Here is a 22,168-nt window from a genome sequence, read left to right on the forward strand (position 1 = left end):
TATTTCAAAATAAAAAGTTTAATTTGGGATATTCTATTCTAAAAGGGGGGGGAAGCATGGTAGTGAGAAGAGTCATGAATCTCAACACCACTGGACTTAGAAATGATAAAGCATTACTGTCTGCTCAAGAGTGAAAGAAAATATGCAAATTAACGAGTCAGCTGAAAGCCACCTCTCCTTTGCATAGAGCCTTCAAATTAGACTGAAACCAGGAAAGTAGTGGTGGGAAAAAAAATTCTTTCTGAAGACCATGAGTGCCCTGTGCAATATAGTGTCTGTCATCTTCTCTTTGTATTTTCTTGAGAGAGACTACTTCATGCAGAGAACCTCTTCTTTCCAATTCATCAAGAGTTAAGCTGTATAAAAAAAAAAAATTCATCTTTGGTAGTGGAAGTTGTTAACAGTGTATGTCTTCTAAAAAGATGAAAGAGGGCTTCAACCATTTTGTTTCTGAAGCTCTGAGTGTATTAAAAAATTGACACATGGGGCGCCTGGGTGGCTCAGTGGGTAAGCCTTTGCCTTTGGCTCAGGTCATGATCCCAGCGCCCTGGGATAGAGCCCCGCATCCCGCTCTCTGCTCAGCAGGGAGCCTGCTTCCTCCTCTCTCTCTGCCTGCCTTTCTGCCTACTTGTTGTGATCTCTATCTGTCAAATAAATAAAAAATCTTTAAAAAAAATTGACACATGCCCAATGGATACAAAATTGTTTAATTATGTTATATGTTAAGCTCGATCTTTAATAGAATGGTTCTCTTAACATAAAAAGATTAAAAGCAAATGAGTTTGATATTTAACTCAAGAAGCTACTAAAATAACAGAGAACCCCAAAGAATATAAAAAGAAAGAAAGAAGAACAAAAATTAATTAATTAGAAAATGAGCACTAGAAAAGAGCTACAAAACAAAACCTGTTTTAAAATACTAACAAAATAGACAAACTTCTGGCATGATTGAACCAAAACCAAACCAAACCAAGAAGACAAACAATGTTAGGAAGAAAATGCGGCTTTAATACAGATAGAATATACTTTTGAAAATTATAAAAATAATATTTTTGAAGATTCTGGGAAAGTAGGCAAGTAGGAATTACCAGGAATCTGTCTCTTACCTACCCAACACTTGCACTGCCACATTCTGTCTGATACAACTATTTTGGAACTCTGGAGTCTGTTGAAGGCTTGCAAATTATAGGGGAAGATTTGGATGGCAAATTGTGGTTTATTTTGGTTAATTTCAGATCTAAACATAGTAGAAGCTGCTCATTCCTCACCTCTCTATACATGTGGCAGGGAGCCATGTATGTGTTCTTCTAGTAACTTGCACACAGCTTGTTGGAGCCAGGATGAGCTAAAAGGACCTTGTCCTTCAAATCTTGTGGATCTGTACTCTGCTGATTGCTGCTTCTGATCACAGAGGTGCAGACAAAGAGCCTATTAGGTGTTGTTGCACCTCTCTCCATCCCATTGTTAGTAAGACCCTTCTACTATTGAAACCACCAAGGGATGTAAAGGGCAGCATCCTTTTCCCCCCTTACCTTTTCTCTTTTTCTTCATTCAGGAACCACCTTAACAAACAGGACACTTAAAAACAACTGCAAATAAGGGGGAAAACTAGAAAATGACCATGCATGTTCAGGGAAAGGCTCAGAAAAGACCTGAAAAGACCTTAACTTTATACCTCAGGCTGACCCTCACAGAGACAGCCTACAACAATGGCAAATAAAAATAAAAACAACAAAAGACAGTAAACTCTGGGAAGGGGGAGAATCTGATTTCCAGACTTATCCCATTATGAGATTCAAATATCCAAAGTTCAACAAAAAAATCAAAGAGCATACAAAGAAACATGAATGTATAGCCCATTCAAATTAAAAAAAAAATCACAAGAAACAACAGTGTTGGTGAGGTTGTGGAGAAGAAACTCTCATGCACTGTTAGTGAGAATGCAAACTGGTACAGCCACTGTGGAAAACAGAATGGAGTCTCCTCAAAAAATTAAAATAGATAGGGCACCTGGGTGGCTCAGTTTTTGGGCATCTGCCTTCAGTTTGGGTCATGACCCCACATCGGGCTCCCTGCTTGACAGGAGGCCTGCTTCTCCCTCTCTCACTCCTCCTGCTTATATTCCCTCTCTTGCTGTCTGAAATAAATGAATTTATTGCTGTCTTGCTGTGAAATAAATAAATAGAATTTTTTAAAAAATTTAAAATAGAATTACTATATGATCCTGTAATTCCACCATTGGGCATTTACCCAAAGAATATGAAAACACTAATCTGAAAAGTTAGATGTACCCCAATGTTTACTGTGGCATTATTTATAATAGCTAAAATATGGAAGCAACCCAAATGTCCATCAGTAGAGGAATGGATAAAGAAAACGTGGCGTGTGTGTGTGTGTATGTGTGTATATATATATATATATATATATATATATATATATACCATAAAAAGGAATGAAATTTTGCCATTTGCAATAACATGGATGGATTTAGAGAATATAATTTTTTTAAGAATTTATTTTTTTATTTGACAGAGAGAGACAGTGAGAGAGAGAACACAAGTAGTGTAAGTGGGAGAGGGAGAAGCAGGCTTCCAGCAGAGCAGGGAGCCCAACATGGGGCTTGATCCCAGGACTCTGGGATCATGACCTGAGCCGAAGGCAGCTGCTTAATGACTGAGCCACCCAGTGCCCTAGAGGATATGATGTTAAGTGAAACAAGTCAGAGAAAGATGAATACCATATGACCTCACTCATATGGATTTTAAGAAACAAACAAAAAAGAGACAAATAAAAAAAAAACCCAAACTCTTAACCATAGAGAACAAACTAGTGGTTTCCAGAGAGAAATGGGTGGGAAGATGGATGAAATAGGTGAAGGGTATTAAAAGCACGTTTATCATCATGAGCACTGAGTAGTGTATAGAATTCTTGTATCACTATATTGTACACCTGAAATTAATATAACAGTGTATGTTAATTATACTGGAATTAAAAATAAGTAAACAAAATTTAAAAAAGGAATATTTCAAATCAACAATCTAACTATACAGCATAAGGAACTAGAAAAAGAAAAGCAAAACTCCAAAATCCACAGAAGAAATCATAAAAACTAGAGCAGAAGTGGGCAAAATACAGAATAAAAAACAACACAGGAAATCAATGAAATCAAAAGTCAGGTTTTTTAGTTTTTAATTTTTTAAAAAATATTTTATTTATTTGACAGACAGCGATCACAAGTAGGCAGAGAGGCAGGCAGAGGGGTGGGGGAAGTAGGCTCCCCACTGAGCAGAGAGGCCAATGCGGGGCTTGATCCCAGGACTCTGGGATCATGACCTGAGTTGAAGACAGAGGCTCTAACCCACTGAGCCACCCAAGCACCCCAAAAGTCAGGTTTTTAAAAAAAGGTTATTCATTCCTATAGAGAGTGTGTGTGCACATGAGATGGGGAAGGGACAGAAAGAGAGGGAGAGGGAGAATCCCCAAGCATACTCCACACTGAACATGGAGTCCAACATGGGGCTGGATCCCAGGACCCTGAGATTATGACCTGAACCAAAATCAAGAGTCAGATGCTTAACTGACTGAGCTACCCAGGTGGCCCCAAAAGTCAGTTTTTTTAAAAGATTAACAAAATTCACAAACCTCTAGCTAGATGGACTAAGGAAATATTGAGAAGACTCATATAACTAAAACTAGAAATTAAAGTGGGGATATTACTACCAATTATATAGAAATTTAAAGTATAAGTGAGTACTCTGAAAAATCGCTCATCAACATATTGGATAACCTACATGAAATGGACAAATTCCTAGGGACACAAAACTACCAGATAAAAGCACAGAGAAAGAATTTTTTTTAAGATTTTATTCATTTATTTGACAGACAGAGATCACAAGTAGCAGAGAGGCAGGCAGAAAGAGAGAGGAGGAAGCAGGTTTCCTGCTGAACAGAGAGCCCGATGTGGGGCTCCATCCCAGGACCCTGGGATCATGACCTGAGCCGAAGGCAGAGGCTTAACCCACTGAGCCACCCAGGTGCCCCGAAAAAGTAACTTCTTAACAATATTGAGTCTTCTGATTCATGAACATGTTATATCTATTAAATCAGTGATTAAAAAATTCTCTCAACGGGGGCACCTGGGTGGCTCAGTGGGTTAAAGCCTCTGCCTTCGGCTCAGGTCATGATCTCAGGGTCCTGGGATCAAGCCCCACATCGGGCTCTCTGCTCAGCAGGGAGCCTGCTTCCTCCTCTCTCTCTGCCTGCTGCTCTGCCTACTTGTGATCTCTCTCTGTCAAATAAATAAATAAAATCTTTAAAAAAAAAATTCTCTCAACAAAGAAAAGTCCTGGGCCTGATGGCTTCACTGGTGAATCCTACTAAATACTTGAAGAACTAATCCCAATACTGCTGAAATTCCCCCCCCCCCAAAAAAAATGAAGAGGAGTAAATATGTCCCAGCTCATTCTATGAGACCAGTATTATCCTGACACTAAAGCCAGACAAAGACACTATAAGAAAACTACAAACCAATATCTCTTATGAACATTGATGCAAAAATGCTCAACAAAGTACTAGCAAACCAAGTTGAACAGCACACTAAAAGGATTATGCACCATGACCAGTGGAATTTATTCTTGGAATGCAAGAATGACTCAACAAAAAACTCCATCCATGTAATAAATCAAATAAACAGAACAAAGAAAAAAACCCCACATGATATTTCACTTGATAGAGAAAAAGCTTTTGACAAAATTCAACACACTTTCATGAAATAAACACTCAGCAAAGTAGGAATAGAGGGAAACTACCTCAAAATGATAAAAGCCAAATATAAAAATTTCTCAATGAACACTTTACTCAATGGTGAAAGACTGAAAATATTTCCTCTAAGATCAGGAACAAGGCAAGGATTCCTTCTTTCACTTCTTTTCAAAATATTAAAATTTCTGGCCAGAGCAATTAGGCAAGAAAAAGAAATAAAAGACATCCAAGTTGGAAAGGAAGAAGTAAAATGACCTCTGTTGCAGATTATATGATCAGTTTTATATATGATTACGTGTAGAAAACCTTAAAAAGATTACACACACCCCAGCATAAATAATATAAATAATTTTGATAAAGCAGCAGGATATGGGGCGCTGGTGTGGCTCAGTCAATTAAGTGTCTTACTCTTGATTTTGGCTCAGGTCATGATCTCAGGGTTGTGAGACTGAGTCCCATGTCAGGCTCCATGCCCAGCACAGAGTCTGCATGCGTTTCTCTCTTCCTTTGCCCCTCCCCTCCATTCTCTAAATGAATGAATGAATGATTGAATGCATGCATGCATAAATAAATAAATAAATATTTTTAAAAAGCAGGAGAAGGGAGCTGAGGGAAGTTGGAAGGGGAGGTGAACCATGAGAGACTATGGACTCTGAAAAACAACCTGAGGGTTTTGAAGGGGAGGGGGGTGGGAAGTTGGGGGAACCAGGTGGTGGGTATTAGGGAAGGCACGTATTGCATGGAGCACTGGGTGTGGTGCAAAAACAATGAATGCTGTTACGCTGAAAAGAAATTAAAAAAAAAAAAAGCAGGATACAAATTCAGCATACAAATATCAGTTGTATTTTTATATACTAACAGTGAACAATATGAAAAGTAAGTTATAAATCAATTCCATCAGAAGGAATAAAATACCTAAGAATTAACTTAACCAAGAAGACAAAAGACTTATACAATGAAAACTACAAAACATTGCTGAAAGAAATTAAAAATGACACAAATAAATTGGAACACATCCCATATTCATGTATTGGAAATGTTAATATTGTTAAAAATGTCAATACTACCAAAAGTGATTTACAGATTCAATGCAATCCCTATCAAAATCCCATGATTTTTTTTTCAGAAATAGAAAAATCAATCGTAAAATTCATATGGAATCCAAGAGACCCCCCAAGGAGCCAAAATGATCCTGAAAAGGAGCAAAGTTGGAGGTCTCATACTTACTGTTTTCAAAGCTTACTACAAAACTAGAGTAACCAAAAAAGTATGGCATTGGCAAAAAGACACATATAGAACAATGGAACAGAATAGAGAGCCCAGAAATAACCCCTCACACATATGGTCAAGCAATTTTTGACAAAGGTACCAAGACCATTTAATGAGGAAAAGACAATATTTTCAACAATAGATGCCAGGAAAACTGGATACCCCTATACAGAAGAATGAACTTGGATTATTACCTAACACCATATATGAAAATTAACTTAAGATGGCTTAAGGACCTAAATGCAAGACTGGAAACAATAAAACTCTCAGAAGAATATATAAGACAAAGCTTCATGACATTAGATTTGGCAATGATTTCTTGGATAAGATACTAAAGGCACAGTTAAAAAAAAGAGAGAAATTACGGGCGCTTGGGTGGCTCAGGTGGTTGAGTAACCAACTCTTGGTTTCAGTTTGGGTCTTAATCTTGGAGTCAAGGGATCAAGCTCCCTGTTGGGCTCTGCGGTTGGTGTGGAGTCTGCCTGAGATTCTACCCCACTGTGTACCTCCACCCACCCCAGCTCACACTCACTCTTTCTAAAATAAATAAAATCTTAAAAAGAGAGGAAGAAATTGGACTTAGTGAAAATTTAAATATCTTGTGCATCAAAAGACCTATCTATGAGTAAAAAAGCTGCTCACTTATATGATTTGCAAGTCATATATCTGATAAGGAATTAGTATTCAGAATATAACAGCAAAAAAACCAACCTGATTCAAAAATTGGCAAAGGACTTGAATAGACATTTCTCCAAACATCTACAAATGGCCAATGAGTACATGAAAAAGTGTTCAACATCACTAATCACTAGAGAAAAGCAAACCAAAACTATAATGAGATATCAACTCATACCTATTTGAATGGTTTAAAAAAAAATAGAAAACAACTGTTGGCAAGAATGTGGACAAACTGGAATCTGTATGCACTTTTGGTAGGAATGTAAAATGGTATAATTGCTGTGGAAGCTAGTCATTCCTCAAAAAATTAAAAATAGAATTATATTATCCAGCAGTTTTACTTATGGGAATATATCCAAAATAATTGAAAGCAGAGTTTCAAAGAAATATATGTACACTGATGTTCATGGAAGCATTATTCACAAAAGGTGAAATGTGGAAGGAGTCTACATGTCTGTCGACAGAATGGATAAGCAAACTTGTGGCATATATATATAAAATTGAATATTTTTCAGCCTTAAGAAAGTCAGGCATATACTACAACATGAGTGAACTTTGAGTTCAATATACTAACTGAAATAAGCCAGTCACAAAAACACAAATGCTCCATGAGGCACATCATCAAATATGTAGGGACAGAAAGGATCCTGGTGGTTCCCAGGGGGAAGGGAGAATGGAAATTATTGTTTAATGGATAGAGTTTCAATTTTAGAAGATGAAAAGAGTTATGGAGATGGATGGTGGTGATGGTTGCACCAAAAATGTGAATGTGTTTAATACCATTGGGTAGGATGGTAAATTTAATATGCATGTTACCACATAAAAAAGACAATTAAAAAGAATATTTTTCAATTACTTTTGAAAACAAAGATCACAGAGTTTGATAACATACCACATAGGTGTGTATGTTATCAAATTGTATTATCTTTGCCAAAAATACTGAAGATGAACCTAAGTTTGTAGGAAACAAGAACTGAGAAACAAATTAAACACCATGGGGTGGGGGAGACAAATCCAGAAAACGAGATAGTCTGCAAATTAACTGGCCTGATGTCTTCATCAGTGTCATAGAAAAAAATGTATCTGGGAGAAAAGACTGTTCTTTTTTTTAAAGATTTTATTTACTTATTATTTGAGAGAGAGACAGTATGAGAGAGGGCGAGGGCCAGAGGGAGAAGCAGACTCCCCGCAGAGCAGGGAGCCTGATGTGGGACTCCAAGATCATGCCTGAGCTGAAGGCAGTCGCTCAACCAACTGAGCCACCCAGGCACCCAGAAAAGACTGTTCTAAGTGAAAAGAAATGTAAGAAACATGAAAACCATATGTTCTTATCCAACGAGACCACATGTTGGTATTTGGATCCTAGTTTGAACAAACAAGCTACAAAATAAATTTTGGGATAATTAAGAAATATTAAATGTAGACTGGACATTAGATGAATTAAAGAATTACACTCAATTTTATTATTATACAATTGGTATATTGATAAAGTTATTGTGATTATGTAGGAAAATGCCATATTTTGAATTTGTATACTTTAGTATTTAGGGGTAAAATGTCATGATGTCTGTAACTGACTTGAAAGTATTTTAGCAAACAAGAATAGATGAAGCAAATATGACAGCATATTAACTATTGTTAAGTCCAGGTGATGGCTATATAGATATTCATTCAGTATATTAATCACTCTACTTTTTTTTTTAAGATTTTATTTATTTATTTGAGAGAAAGAGTGAGAGAGGGCATGAGAGGGGAGAAGGTCAGAGGGAGAAGCAGACTCCCCACAGAGCTGGGAGCCTGATGAGGGACTAGATTCCAGGACTCTGGGATCATGACCTGAGCCAAAGGCAGTCGCTTAACCAACAGAGCCACCCAGGTGCTCCAATTGCTGTACTTTTTTGTGTATTTCAAATTTTTCATAACAAATGTTAAACACATACACTGAGTAATGCTGCAGTGAAAAACCTGGTACATACTTCACATGCTCTATAAATCACTCTAAGGTCAGTACTAAGTCGAATGCTAGGCGAAACGGGAAGACCTAGAACAGTATTTTTCAAACTGCAGACTGCGACTTTCTAGTCATTCCTAAAATTGGTTGAAGGGGATCAAGACCAGTGATTTATTTTCCTTCCTTCCTTCCTTCCTTTCTTTCTTTCTTTCATAAAGATTTTATTTATTTATTTGACAGAGAGACACAGAGAGAGAGGAAACACTAGCAGGGGGAGTGGGAGAGTGAGAAGCAGGCTCCCCGCTGAGCAAGGAGCCCGAGGTGGGGCTTGATCCCAGGACCCTGGGATCATGACCTGAGCCGAAGGCAGACGCTTAACGGCTGAGCCACCCAGGGGCCCTAAAATTCTGTTTTTTACTATAACATGTATGCAAAAAGTTTAATAGGTATTTAATAATATTATCCTTTTTTAAAAAAGATTTTATTTTTAATTATTTATTTGACAGAGATCACAAGTAGGCAGAGAGGCAGGCAGAAAGAGAGGAGGAAGTAGGCTCCCTGCTGAGCAGAGAGCCTGATGCGGAGCTCGATGAGGGGCTTGATCCCAGGACCCTAGGATCATGATCTGAGCTGAAGGCAGAGGCTTTAATCCACTGAGCCACCCAGGCACCCTTTTAATAGTAATTTTCCACCAGAAGTCACTAATAATGGGGCCATCTCAGGTTTCAAGTTAATTTCTCTTAAATCTCTTTGATGATGCTTTGTTTGCTGATTATCTGATGGATGACCCAGACATGTTCTCATTTTCTTTGTTTTGATTTTTCTAGTAACTATGACTGAAGTTTTACCAAAGGAAAAGAAACAGAAAGATGAGAAGACCTTAATTCTTGGTCAGGCTGTGGTGGACCTTCTTCCTTTACTGGAAGGTCAGATGTGTGAGTTGCTCAAAAGCAGATATAGGAAAGCTCATGAAATTTAGCTCCATAGAAGTGCAAAAATTGGCCTCAGTGATTTGAGGGATTTGATAAAAAGATGAGCACATTTATCTCTGCCTAACCCTTCCTTCTATGGCTTGATTTGCCTTCTCTTTGCAGGAGAGAGTTCATTTGAAACAATGGTCCCCTTGCACCCGGTGCCAGGCTCTCCTTTAGAACCTCTTCGGTCAGGTGTAAAGGTAATCAGAGTTAATCTCAACTTTCAGCCTGTTGTTCAGTCTACCAACTCTGTTTGTTATAAAGATTCGATTCAGTTGAATCCAGTTCACCAAGTGTATTCTTTTCACAGGCACACAGAGTGTTAAGTTCTGGGAAACAAAGATAAATAAATCTGGAGTCCTACTTCAGGTGTCCATAATCTCCATGTCATGGGTTATAATCAGTGTGATTAAATAGTGGAGTGGGGCACGTGGGCACAGAGTAGTTATTGGTTACTTTGCCCAGGGGTACTCAGAGAGAAAGCTTAACCATGGAAATGCCTCTTGAGCTATGTCCTGATGGATTAAGTTGAATAATACGTGAATGCACCTAACACACTTTCCGGCAAAGTAAGCCTGAATTGGTAGGCTCTGGTCATCTGGTTTGTCTTCTGGGCTGTGTTTTCCATTCTTCCTGAGAATCGGTAGCTTTCTGGGACATTACTTTTGCCACTCTGGTGAAAGTGCACTCGCTTTCAGCAGATACCAGAATTGCCTTCTGTTTTGCAAAAGTAAAAGAGAGAGAAGGGCCCAAATGGTCCAACTATTCTGAATGCAGTTCCCTGATTAACCATTGCTGTGAGTCCCTTCTTGTTGATTCTGACCTTGGAGCTGCCATAATCCACTCCTACATCTGCTGTGGTCCTCTCCCTCTCTTATTTTAGGCTGTGGTTGGTTTCTTCTAGGTTGTTTGTTTTTCTGTTTTAAGATCTGATTTAATTTGCCTGCTTGCTTGCTTGCTTTCTTTCTTTCTTTCTTTCTTTCTTTCTAGGATTCCTATAAATATGTAGTCCACTGATAGCACTGATAGCATTTCTTTTTTTCCAGGGATGTTGTAGCATTATTTTTTTTTATTGGATGTAAAGGTGTAATTTAGTATCTTTCTGTAATTCCATGTGACTTGTGCTAGAAAGAGGTATGTATCTGAGCTCAGTCTGCCTTCATGGTCCAGTCTCCCTTCTTACGCACTTAGATGTACTTATATTGATTTTCCTTACATATCTTTAGAAGAAAAATTAGTCAAATGGATTATTAGTCCTTAGGATGTTTGCTCATAGTATTCCTGTTTTTACTTGTTTTACACATTCAATGAAAAAATATATGACACTTAGTATCCACTCACTTGAGAATTCTCACTAATTTTATAGTTAAGCATCTACACTGGTTATTCTCAAGACTCAAAGAATAAAATGACATAAACCCGACATTGGAAAAGAGTTTCCAATTCATCTTCAAGTATTCCCTGTCTTGATTGAGTGATACAAGTTAGAAAACTTAGGGACATTTAACTTATCTTTCCAGAGACATATTGATCAGAGGTGTCACATTCTTCAATGCCTCTCTTTCTTAAAATCTTCTTCCCTTTGGTGTTCTCTTTTCCTGCTCCTGGACTGTACCTTCTCAGGTTCCTGCACCAGAACTCTTTCCTCTGCCTGTGTCTTATATGTGAAGGTTCTGGCCTTGGCTACCTTTTCTTCTTAGATTGTGGTCATACTCCTAGATTGCAGGGGAGAGTTTATTCATTATTTAACAGTCACCAGTATGAGTGCTTTCTTGGACCCTAAATAAAACCAATGCCCTGGGGCGCCTGGGTGGCTCAGTGGGTTAAAGCCGCTGCCTTCAGCTCGGGTCATGATCCCAGGGTCCTGGGATCGAGCCCCACATCGGGCTCTCTGCTCAGCAGGGGGCCTGCTTCCTCCTCTCTCTCTGCGTGCCTCTCTGCCTACTTGTGATCTCTGTCAAATAAATAAATAAATAAAATCTTAAAAAAAATAAAAAATAAAAATAAAACCAATGCCCAAATCTGCCTTTCAGCACACCCAGCCTTTTATATCTCCTTTTATTCCTACTCTTTATTGCCTTATAACCTCTCATTGGAATGTTACAAGTAGCCTTGTAACTGCCCTTAACCTCCCTCCAGTTTTGCCTTCTCACTGCTTGCCAGGGGACTTAAAAATATGATCACATCTCAACCCCTTTTCAGTACTATGTAGTTCATGAATTCCCCTCCTACTTACATGTTAAGGTCCCGATTCCTTAGCAGGCAAGCAACAGCTTTTATAATAAGAAGCTGCCACTTGTTTAGTATCATCACTCAGACTCCCTTTCTTATGCTTTATATTCTAAAATCCTGAACTACTTACACCTGAACAAAATACACCATGCTATTTTAATTCTCTTATATAAACTCTTCTTTTTTGTTCAGAAATTTGTTTTCCTTTCTCAACTTACCTAAATTGAAAACTTTTATTTGTTCATAAATTTAGGCATCACCATCCCTCCTCCCCAGGAATTATTCACTTCCTCTTTGGTGCTCCTTGGCTAGGGCATTTTATACAAGTCTCTATTATAGCATTTATCATAAATCATGGAATTACAATATGAATCCCATAATAAAAGAGGCCATGTCTCCTTTATCTTATATTCCTAATGTGGTGGTAAAGTGCCTGGCATATAATTAGCAGCCAACACACATTGTATTTTATTGATTTCTTATATGGAATGCTTCATGAATTTGTGTGTCATCCTTGTGCAGGAGACATGGTAATCTTTGTATTGTTCTACACCAACAATAAACATTTTAAAGTTTCTTTCTATTGTATCCTGTGTGAAAACATTGAATATATACATATATATCTATATCTATACCTATATCTGTATATATAGGTGTATATTCGTATATATTTGAAAAAATATTTTCTTATTGAAAAGTACATTTCCCGCCCTCACTGCCTGACAAGCCCAGACTTGTCAGGGTGTTGTTCAGCCAACTTCAGGGCCACATGGGGGCCAGTCTGTGATGTACTTTGAGGAGTTTCAGGGAGGGGTCTGCCCTGCCTGAACTTAACCTGATGGTTCAAGGGTCCCTGCGGCTAACATTTGTATTGTGTTTGCGAAGCTCAGGAGTCTCAAGATTGGGCTGTGCCAGGCAAGGAGAAAAATGAAAGATTTGGGTTTTTTCCAGAAAAAAATAAAATAAAAATAAAAAGCACATTAGCCAAATCAGAATTTCTATTGGAGACATAACTTGGAAATTTCTCATTAGTAGAATATGTAATTCTTTTTTTTCCATAAAGGTTATTTGAGAGAGAGAGAAAGAGAAAGTGGCAGGAGGACCAGAGGGAGAGGCAAAGAGAGAATCTCAAGCAGACTTCCCATTGAGTGTGGAACCCAAAGTAGGGCTTGATCTCAGAACACTGAGATCATGACTTGAGCAGAAACCCAGAGTCAGATACTCAACTGACTGAGCCACCCAGGTGCCCCAGTAGAATATATGATTCTTTAACAATAATATTAATTATTCTTATTAATGTTGATTTCTAAGCAAATAAAAATGAACAAATTATTTTTCTCATGTCTAATTAAAAAAAAAAAAACAAGAGCTGTCTTGATAGCCCTACTTGGGTATATCACTAACATTGAATCCTAGGTAGGTCTTCTAAAAAACTAATTTTTGAGCTTCTTCATGCTACCAACAAATACTTTCTCACCTATGAAAATGGAAATATATTAAAGGATATGATTTTCAAATATTTAGTAAAAAAAAACCCTAAAATTTTATTTTATTTGTTTACTTTAGATTTTATTTAAATTCAAATTAGTTAACATATGGTGTATTATTAATTTGAGGGGTAGAATTTAATGATTCATCAGTTGCATATAATACCCAGTGTTCATTACATCAAGTGCCCACCTTAATGCCCACCACCCATTACCCCATCCTCCCATCCATCTCCCCTCTAGCAACCCTCAGTTTTTTCCCTATAGTTAAGAGTCTCTTATGGTTTGCCTCCCTTTCTGTTTTTATCTTATTTTTCCTTCCCTTCCCCTGTGTTCATCTGTGTTGCTTTTTAAATTCCGTATGTGAGTGAAATCATATGGTATTTGTCTTTCGCTGACTTATTTCACTTAGCATAATATCTAGCTCCATCCATGTCATTGCAAATGGCAAGATTTCATTCTTTTTGGTGGCCAAATAATATTCCATTGTATATGTATATACCACATCTTCTTTATCCATTCATCAGTCGATGGACATCTGGGCTCTTTCCATACTTTGGCTATCGTGGACATTGCTGCTATAAACATTGGGGAGCAGGTGCCCCCTGAAATCCCTGTTTGTATCCTTGGGATAAATACCTAGGTGTGCAATGGCTGGGTCATAGGGTAGCTCTATTTTCAAATTTTTTTCCTTAAAGACTTTATTTGACAGAGAGAGACACAGCGAGAGAGGGAACACAAATGGGGTAAGGGGGGAGGGAGAAGCAAGCTTCCCACGGAGCAGGGAGGTGAGGCTGGGTCCCAGGACCCTGGGATCATGACCTGAGCCAAAGGCAGAGGCTCAATGACTAAACCACCCAGGCGCCTATTTTCAACTTCTTGAGGAACTTCCATGTAAGGACCTATTTAGCCAGAGTGCTTCCATCTGGTTAAACAATAACTTTGTTGTTTAAAAACTTAAACTGTCCCTGCCCCCCTTCCCCCAGGGGACTTACTTAAAAACAAGTCCTGGAAACCAGTCCCAGGTAACAAAGCCCAAATACAAGGGTGGGTCAGGACAGGTGGAGACATCCGATCAGTGGGGGGGAGGAGGCGCATACTGTCTCCCTAGTTACCAAGGAGTATGGGCTCCGCCCTTTGGGCACCTTTTGGGTGCCAATTCTGACCAAGGTGATAGGCTGGTTCAAATATCTACTAGGGTAAATTGTAATTTAATTGGTCACTTAAGTGTGACCTAACATGACTGTGCAGCTTTCTCTGCGTGTTACAATTTCATTGGCCACCTGTGCGTGGCCAGGCCCAACCACATAGCCTTTGCCCTTAAAAGCTAGTCTGTGAAGCAGAGAGAGGTCGTCCTCTCTGTAAGAGGCACGGCCCCGAAGGTTCGGTTTGATTCTTGATGCTTGGTGCGAAATAAAGCTTTGCTTGACCTTCCCTTTTTATCAGTCTGACTCCTTTAATCACGGACTCATTATTGGGGGACCTAACATTCCATACTGTTTTCCAGAGCACCAATACCAGTTTGCATTCCCGCTAACAGTGTAAAAGGGTTCCCCTTTCTCTGCCTCCTCACCAACATCTGTTTCCTGAGTTGTTAATTTTAGCCATTCTGACTAGTGTGAGGTGTTATCTATCATTGCGGTTTTGATTTTTATTTCCTGCTGCTGAGTGATGTTGGGCTTTTTTTCACGTGTCTTTTAGCCATTCGTATGTCTTCTTTGAAGAAATATCTATTCATACCTTCTGCCCATTTCTTGATTGGATTATTTGTTCTTTGGCTGTTGAATTTGATAAATTCTTTATAGATTTTGTGTACTAGCCCTTTATCTGATATGCCATTTACAAATGTCTTCTCCCATTCTATAGGGTGCCTTTTAGTTTTGTTAATTATTTCCTTTGCTCTGCAGAAGCTCTTTATTTTGATGCAGTCCCAATAGTTCATTTTTGCTTCTGTTTCTCTTGCTTCTGGAGATATTTCTAGTAAGAAGTTGCTGTGACCACGGTCAAAGAGGTTGCTGCCTGTGTTCTTCTGTAGGATTTTGCTGGATCTCCCTGTCTCACATTTAGAACATTCATCCATTTTGAATTTATTTCTTTGTATGGTATAAGAAGGTGGTCCAGTTTCATTCTTCTCTATGTAGTTGTCTAATTTTCCCAGACCGTTTGTTGAAGAGACTTTTTTCCATTGTATGGAAATGAAATTTCATAGCATACAATTTTCCATTGTATGGAAATATTCCTGCTTTGAAGAAGGTTAGTCGACCATATGGCCAAGGGTCCATTTCTGACTTCTCTATTCTGTTCCATTGATCTATGTGCCTGTTTTTGTGCCAGTGCCATACTGCCTTGATGACTAAAGCTTTATAATGTAGCTTGAAGTCCAGGACTATGATGTATCCAGCTTTTGTTTTCTTTTTCAACATAACTTTGTCTATTTGGGGTCTTTTCTGGTTCCATACAAATTTTAGGATTGTTTGTTCCAGGTCTGTGAAAAATGCTGGTGTTATTTTGATAGGGATTGCATTGAATGTGTGTTAGGTCCGTTATTAAATGAAACGAGACTGAGACAAAGTGGAAGTTATTTAAAGCTTTATTTTATGATAAGTATTAGAAGTTAGACTGATCATTCAGAGGAACGAGACTGAGACGAGGTGAAAGTTATGCAAAGCTCTATTCTATGCTAAGCATTAGAAGTCAGACTGACCAGCCAGGGCTGTCTCCAAAGAGAGCGACCACCCCCGGCTTACAGGTTCAAGAATTGACTGACTGACTGGTCAGGGCCGCCTCTGAAGAGAGCGACCCTTCCCCATCTTACAGACTATAGAGCAAAAGTCTGGCCACACATAGGTGGCCAATGAGATTGTAGTCATGTTAGGTCACATGCAGGTGGCCAATTGAATTACAATTTACCCTATAGTAGCTGTTTGACCTAACCTATTACTCTGGTCAGAATTGGTGCTCAAGGTTGGCGCCCAAACGGCGGGGTTTACATTCTTTGGTGGTTAGGGAAAAAGTATGTGTGTTTCTTACTGATTGGATATCTCCACCTGGCCCGACTTGTCCTTGTATTCTGGGCTCTGTTATCAAGAACTGGCTGACCTGGCCTTGTATTCTGGGCTCTGTTATTAGGAACTAGCTGACCATATTTTACTGGTTTCCCAGACTTGCTTCTAAGTAAGTTTCTCTGGGGGGAGGGGGACATGGTCAGTTTAAGTTTTACTGCACAAACAACAAAATGGCTTTTAACCAAGATGGAGTCGCTCTGGCTAAATAGGTCCTTACAATGTGTAGATTGCTTTAGCTAGTATAGACATTTTTCTATATATTTGTTCTTCCAATCCATGAGCATGGAATGTTTTTCTATTTCTTTGTGCCTTCCTCAGTTTCTTTCAGAAGCATTCTATAGTTTTCAGAATACAGACATTTTACCTCTTTGATTAGGTTTATTCCTAGGTATCTTATATAAAGTTTTTGGTGCAATTGTAAATGGGGTTGATTCCTTGATTTCTCTTTCTGCTGCTTCATTATTGGTGTATAGAAATGCAATAGACTTCTGTGTATTGTTTTTATATCCTGTGAGTTTGCTGAATTCCTGTATCAGTTCTAGCAAGTTTTAGGTGGAGTCTAATTTTAAAAAAGTACTATATTTAAATTACAAAAATCATCACAGAATATAAGGCAACCCAATGTCACTCATGTGAAACTACTATTAACTACTATTAACATTTCAGTATAGGATCTTCCAATCCCTCTTCTATATGTATTTGTATACATATGTGACCTCAGTAGTAGAGGGGAAAGACCTCTGCCTTAGGAATAAGATTCTTATCTCAGCTATAGTTCTAACTCATGGGACCCAGAGAAAGTTATTTGAATCCTCTATGTGGAAATAAACTTGACCTCCTTATCTTGAATAGTGATATGAGATACAAACAAGATAATGAAAAAAAGGGGAGGTAAGAAGGCCTCTGGCATTTTCAAAATGCTGCATAATTTTATTCTTTTTCAGCAGTGCAGTCTTGAAGTTAAAGTGTTTGTGGCAGAACCCTTACTGACCACAGCGCAGATCTTAGGAGGCAATCTACTGAAAGTCACATTGGAGGCTGCCTACTCTGTGCCTGAATCTTTTGTTCCAGTAGGGCCTATGCAAAACTACATGGTTGGTCTGCAAGTTCCATCAGCTGGAGAGGTAAAGCCCTACAGCCAGATATTTATATAGATTTAAACACTCATATGGTCATCGCTTCCTCACCTGCTAAGATTTCATTCAAAGCAACTTCTATTAATGGCTGAGATTTTTTTTAGGTTTAAAAAAAATAAAACTTACTTCTATTTTATATGTAGATATCTATAGTTTAACTATATATAATAATATATATTATATATAATTTATGTCAATAAATACATATTTATGGTGGAAATATATAAAACATTCTAAAATTGACTATTTTTAATGTTTTTATACATTACTTTTATGCATATATTTTGTGGATTTTGTACAGTGTACTTTATTATACAAAGCTTTCTCTTAATTTCAGGTTATTTTCTTAGTCCAAATTTTTTTTTTTTTTTAAGATTTATTTTAGAGAGGAGGAAAAAAAAGTGCAAGCATGTGGGAGTAGGGGCAGAGGGAATTGGAGAGAGAATTTCAAGTAGAGTCCCTGTTGATCGCAGAACCTGACAAGCACCACTGGATCCCATGACCCTGAGATTATGACCTGAGCCAAAATCAAGAGTCAGATGTTCAGCTGACTGAGCCACCCAGGCGCCCCCGTAGTCGAAATTTCTATGGAGTGATTGTGTTGGATTTTTTGAGGCTTTTGGTAGAGATTCCCAAATTGCTTGCTACAAAGGTATAATTAGTTAATACTGTCATCTGTTTTATTTCATCTACATTTCAGTGGGAACGCTTCAATTCCTCTTCACCATTTAATTCCCAACAGCAGTATAAAGACTCCTAGTTTCTCCATATCCTCGTCCACATTTATTATTTTTTGTTTTGATTTGTGATGATACCCATTCCAATAAGTGTGAAATGGCATCTCCTTTTGTTTCAGACTTGCATTTCCCTAATGACTGATGACGCTGAGCACCTTTTTCCACCCCTATATTGCCATTTGTATATTTTCTTTGGGGAAATGTTTATTCAAGTTCTTTGCCCATTTTTGAATCAGGTTGTTTTTTGTTGTTGAGTTTTAATAGTACTTTATATATTCTAGCTATTAATCCGTTTTTGTGATTTTGTTGCAGTAATTTTTGCTGCACAAAAATTTTTAATTTTAATGGAGCTCAGTTTTTCTATTCTTTCTTTTGTTGTCTTTGTCTTTGGTATCATAACCAAGAAATCATTGCTTAATCCAATGCCATGAAGTTTTCCCCCTGAGTTTCCTTCTAAGAGTTTTATAGTTTTAGTTCTTATGTTTAGGCCTTTGATCCTTTTTTTTTTTTAAGGTTTTATTTATTTATTTAACAGACGGAGATCACAAGTAGGCAGGCAGGGGGGTGGGGGAAGCAGGCTCCCTACTGAGCAGAGAGCCTGATGTGGGGCTTGATCCCAGGACTCTGGGATCATGCCTGAGCTGAAGGTAGAGGTTAACCCACTGAGCCAAAGGCACCACTGGCCTTTGATTCATTTTGAGTTAATTTTTGTATATGGTTTAAGGTAAGGGTACAACTTGATTTTTTGCATGTGGATAATTAGTTTTCTGCATCATTTATCAGAAAGACTGTCCTTTCTCCACTGAGTGGTTTTGGCATGCTTTATTTTTACAATTTTTGCCAACATTTTTTTTTTAAGACTTTATTTATTTATTTGACAGTGAGGGACACAGCAAGAGAGGGAACACAAGCATGGGGAGTAGGAGAGGGAAAAGCCAGCTTCCCACAGAGCGGGGAGCCCGACATGGGACTCAATCCCAGGATCCTGGGATCATGACCCAAGCTGAAGGCCAGATGCTTAAAGACTGAGCCACCCAGGCGCCCACCAATGTTCTTGTTTTTATGGAGGAGCAGATTTTCAGAGGTCTTTACCATTCCAGAATGCCTCTCCTTTACAAAAGTTTTTTAAGCTAATCCAAACCACTAGAATTGTTGAATTATATGTATGACTATTTTAAATTTACTGGAAACTGCAAAATTGCTTTCCATAGTTTCCAATTTATATTTCCATCAACTATGTAGAGAATACCATTTCCTTCACAATATTGCCAATGCTTGCTATTTTCAGACAGATTTTGCTAATCTGCAGTTTAAAATGATATCTCATTGTTTTAATGTTCATTGTAATTGTTATTAAGGATACCTAGCATGTTTTTATTTAAATGGTGGATTATGTAATTTTCTTTTCTATAATTTGCCTATTTATATCTTTATCAATTTCCTATTGCAAGTATATTTTAGATAAATTATATGTAGGAAAGTACCCATATTGTTAATCCTTTGTGAGATTTAAGTTTGTTTTTAAAAAGGTATATCACAGGGGCGCCTGGGTGGCTCAGTGGGTTAAAGCCTCTGCCTTCAGCTCAGGTCATGATCTCAGGGTCCTGGGTTCGAGCCCCTCATCAGGCTCTCTGCTCAGTGGGGAGCCTACTTCTGCCCCTCTCTCTCTGCCTGCCTCTCTGCCTACTTGTGATCTCTGTCTGTCAAATAAATAAATAAATAAATAAATCTTTTTTAAAAAGGCATATCATAACTCCCATATAGATATAAAATAACAAAGAGGATATTAACCAAAAAGGGCTCAAAGACCTCAATGTGAGACAGGAATCCATTAGAATCCTAGAGGAGAACATAGGCAGTAACCTCTTCGACATCAGCCACAGCAAATTCTTTCAAGATATGTCTCCAAAGGCAAAGGAAACAAAAGCAAAGATGAACTTTGGGACTTCATCACGATCAAAAGCTTCTGCACAGCAAAGGAAACAGTCAACAAAACAAAGAGGCAGCCCACAGAATGGGAGAAGATATTTGCAAATGACAGTACAGACAAAAGGTTGATATCCAGGATCTATAAAGAACTCCTCAAACTCAACACACACAAAACAGATAATCATATAAAAAAATGGGCAGAAGATATGAACAGACACTTGTCCAATGAAGACATACAAATGGCTATCAGACACATGAAAAAATGTTCGTCATCACTAGCCATCAGGGAGATTCAAATTAAAACCACATTGAGATACCACCTTACACCAGTTAGAATGGCCAAAATTAGCAAGACAGGAAACAACATGTGTTGGAGAGGATGTGGAGAAAGGGGAACCTTCTTACACTGTTAGTGGGAATGCAAGTTGGTGCAGCCACTTTGGAGAACAGTGTGGAGATTCCTCAAGAAATTAAAAATAGAGCTTCCCTATGACCCTGCAATTGCACTACTGGGTATTTACCCCAAAGATACAGATTTAGTGAAAAGAAGAGCCATCTGTACCCCAATGTTTATAGCAGCAATGGCCACGGTCACCAAACTGTGGAAAGAACCAACATGCCCTTCAACAGACAAATGGATAAGGAAGATGTGGTCCATATACACTATGGAGTATTATGCCTCCATCGGAAAGGATGAATACCCAACTTTTGTAACAACATAGACAGGACTGGAAGAGATTATGCTGAGTGAAATAAGTCAAGCAGAGAGAGTCAATTATCATATGGTTTCACTTATTTGCGGAGCATAACAAATAACATGGAGGACATGGGGAGATGGAGAGGAGAGGGGATTTGAGGGAAATTGGAAGGGGAGGTGAACCATGAGAGACTATGGACTCTGAAAAACAACCTGAGGGTTTTGAAGGGGTGGGGGATGGGAGGTTGGGGTAACCAGGTGGTGGGCATTAGGGAGGGCATGTATTGCATGGAGCACTGGGTGTGGTGCAAAAACAATGAATACTGTTACGCTGAAAAGAAATTAAAAAAAAAAAAAAAGGACAATCTGAAGAAATAACCCATATATAAGCAATCAGGAATGTTGAAATGAATTTGCTAATAATTCTAAACTCACCATCAGCCACTGGGCAATAATCAATTATACCACCACTGAACAAAATATATTTGCATATCTATGGACAACAATAATTTGCATTATTATCAATTTTTAATAAATTAAATATTTATAAAATAGCACAAAGACAATGAAGGGTACAGGCTCCTCTGTAGAATCAGATAATCACAGGAGGAAGGGTCTGTTAGACAACACCCAACACTACATTGAAAAGATACTTCAGTAATCTTTTTTGTTCATTTTGAAGCCTTTACAAAATTTCCTGATGTATGATAATTTATTCTGTAGAAAGACTATCCCATTTTGTTCAAGAATGGAACTCTGAAGCTTGGAGGGGAAAGAGAACCTGTTCCCAGGCCCAAAAAATGGCCAATTGCCAACATTCTGGCTCCAGGAGCTAATTACATTCCTGATAGTTTCATTGTTGGTGGGCCCTATGAGGAAGAAGAAGGAGAACTCAACCGCCCCGAGGTGAGAGAATTTTGCAATTTTTTGGTGATAAACTAAGTGCACAGACAGATGCCAAAACATTTTTTAAATCACTCTAATTTATGTATATTTTTTTTTGTTAAAACAGTTGTCTAATTCTGATGAAAATGTCTCCTGACTTCTTAAGTTCAACAAACAAAATAATTTTTTAAGTTCAAATTTACTCTTTATTTTAAATTTATTTATTTATTTTTAAACATTTTTAAAAACATTTTATTTATTTGATAGAGAGGGAGAGCATGAGCAGGGTAAGGGGAGGAGTAGAGGGAGAGGGACAAGGAGACTCCCCACTGAACAGGGAGCCCTACTCCATACTGGATCCGAGGAC

The 22,168-nt window shown here is 38.1% G+C and overlaps 1 protein-coding gene and 1 pseudogene across 1 annotated transcript in view; one reads left to right on the plus strand and one right to left on the minus strand.

Annotated features, from left to right (window-relative positions):
- CFAP70 (cilia and flagella associated protein 70) overlaps positions 1-22,168 on the plus strand; it is a 125,096-nt gene that overhangs the window by 12,167 nt on the left and 90,761 nt on the right. Inside the window, exons 4-7 of the mRNA XM_032843088.1 lie at positions 9,487-9,585; positions 9,754-9,833; positions 17,362-17,541; positions 21,640-21,822. Coding sequence (XP_032698979.1) covers positions 9,487-9,585; positions 9,754-9,833; positions 17,362-17,541; positions 21,640-21,822 — 542 coding nt within the window. The remainder of the gene's footprint in view (positions 1-9,486; positions 9,586-9,753; positions 9,834-17,361; positions 17,542-21,639; positions 21,823-22,168) is intronic.
- Positions 12,343-12,439, minus strand: LOC116858453 (annotated as a pseudogene).

This window comes from Lontra canadensis, unplaced genomic scaffold, assembly GCF_010015895.1.
Source record: "Lontra canadensis isolate GAN:19392208 unplaced genomic scaffold, GSC_riverotter_1.0 scaffold3, whole genome shotgun sequence".
Classification (NCBI taxonomy): Eukaryota; Metazoa; Chordata; class Mammalia; order Carnivora; family Mustelidae; genus Lontra; species Lontra canadensis.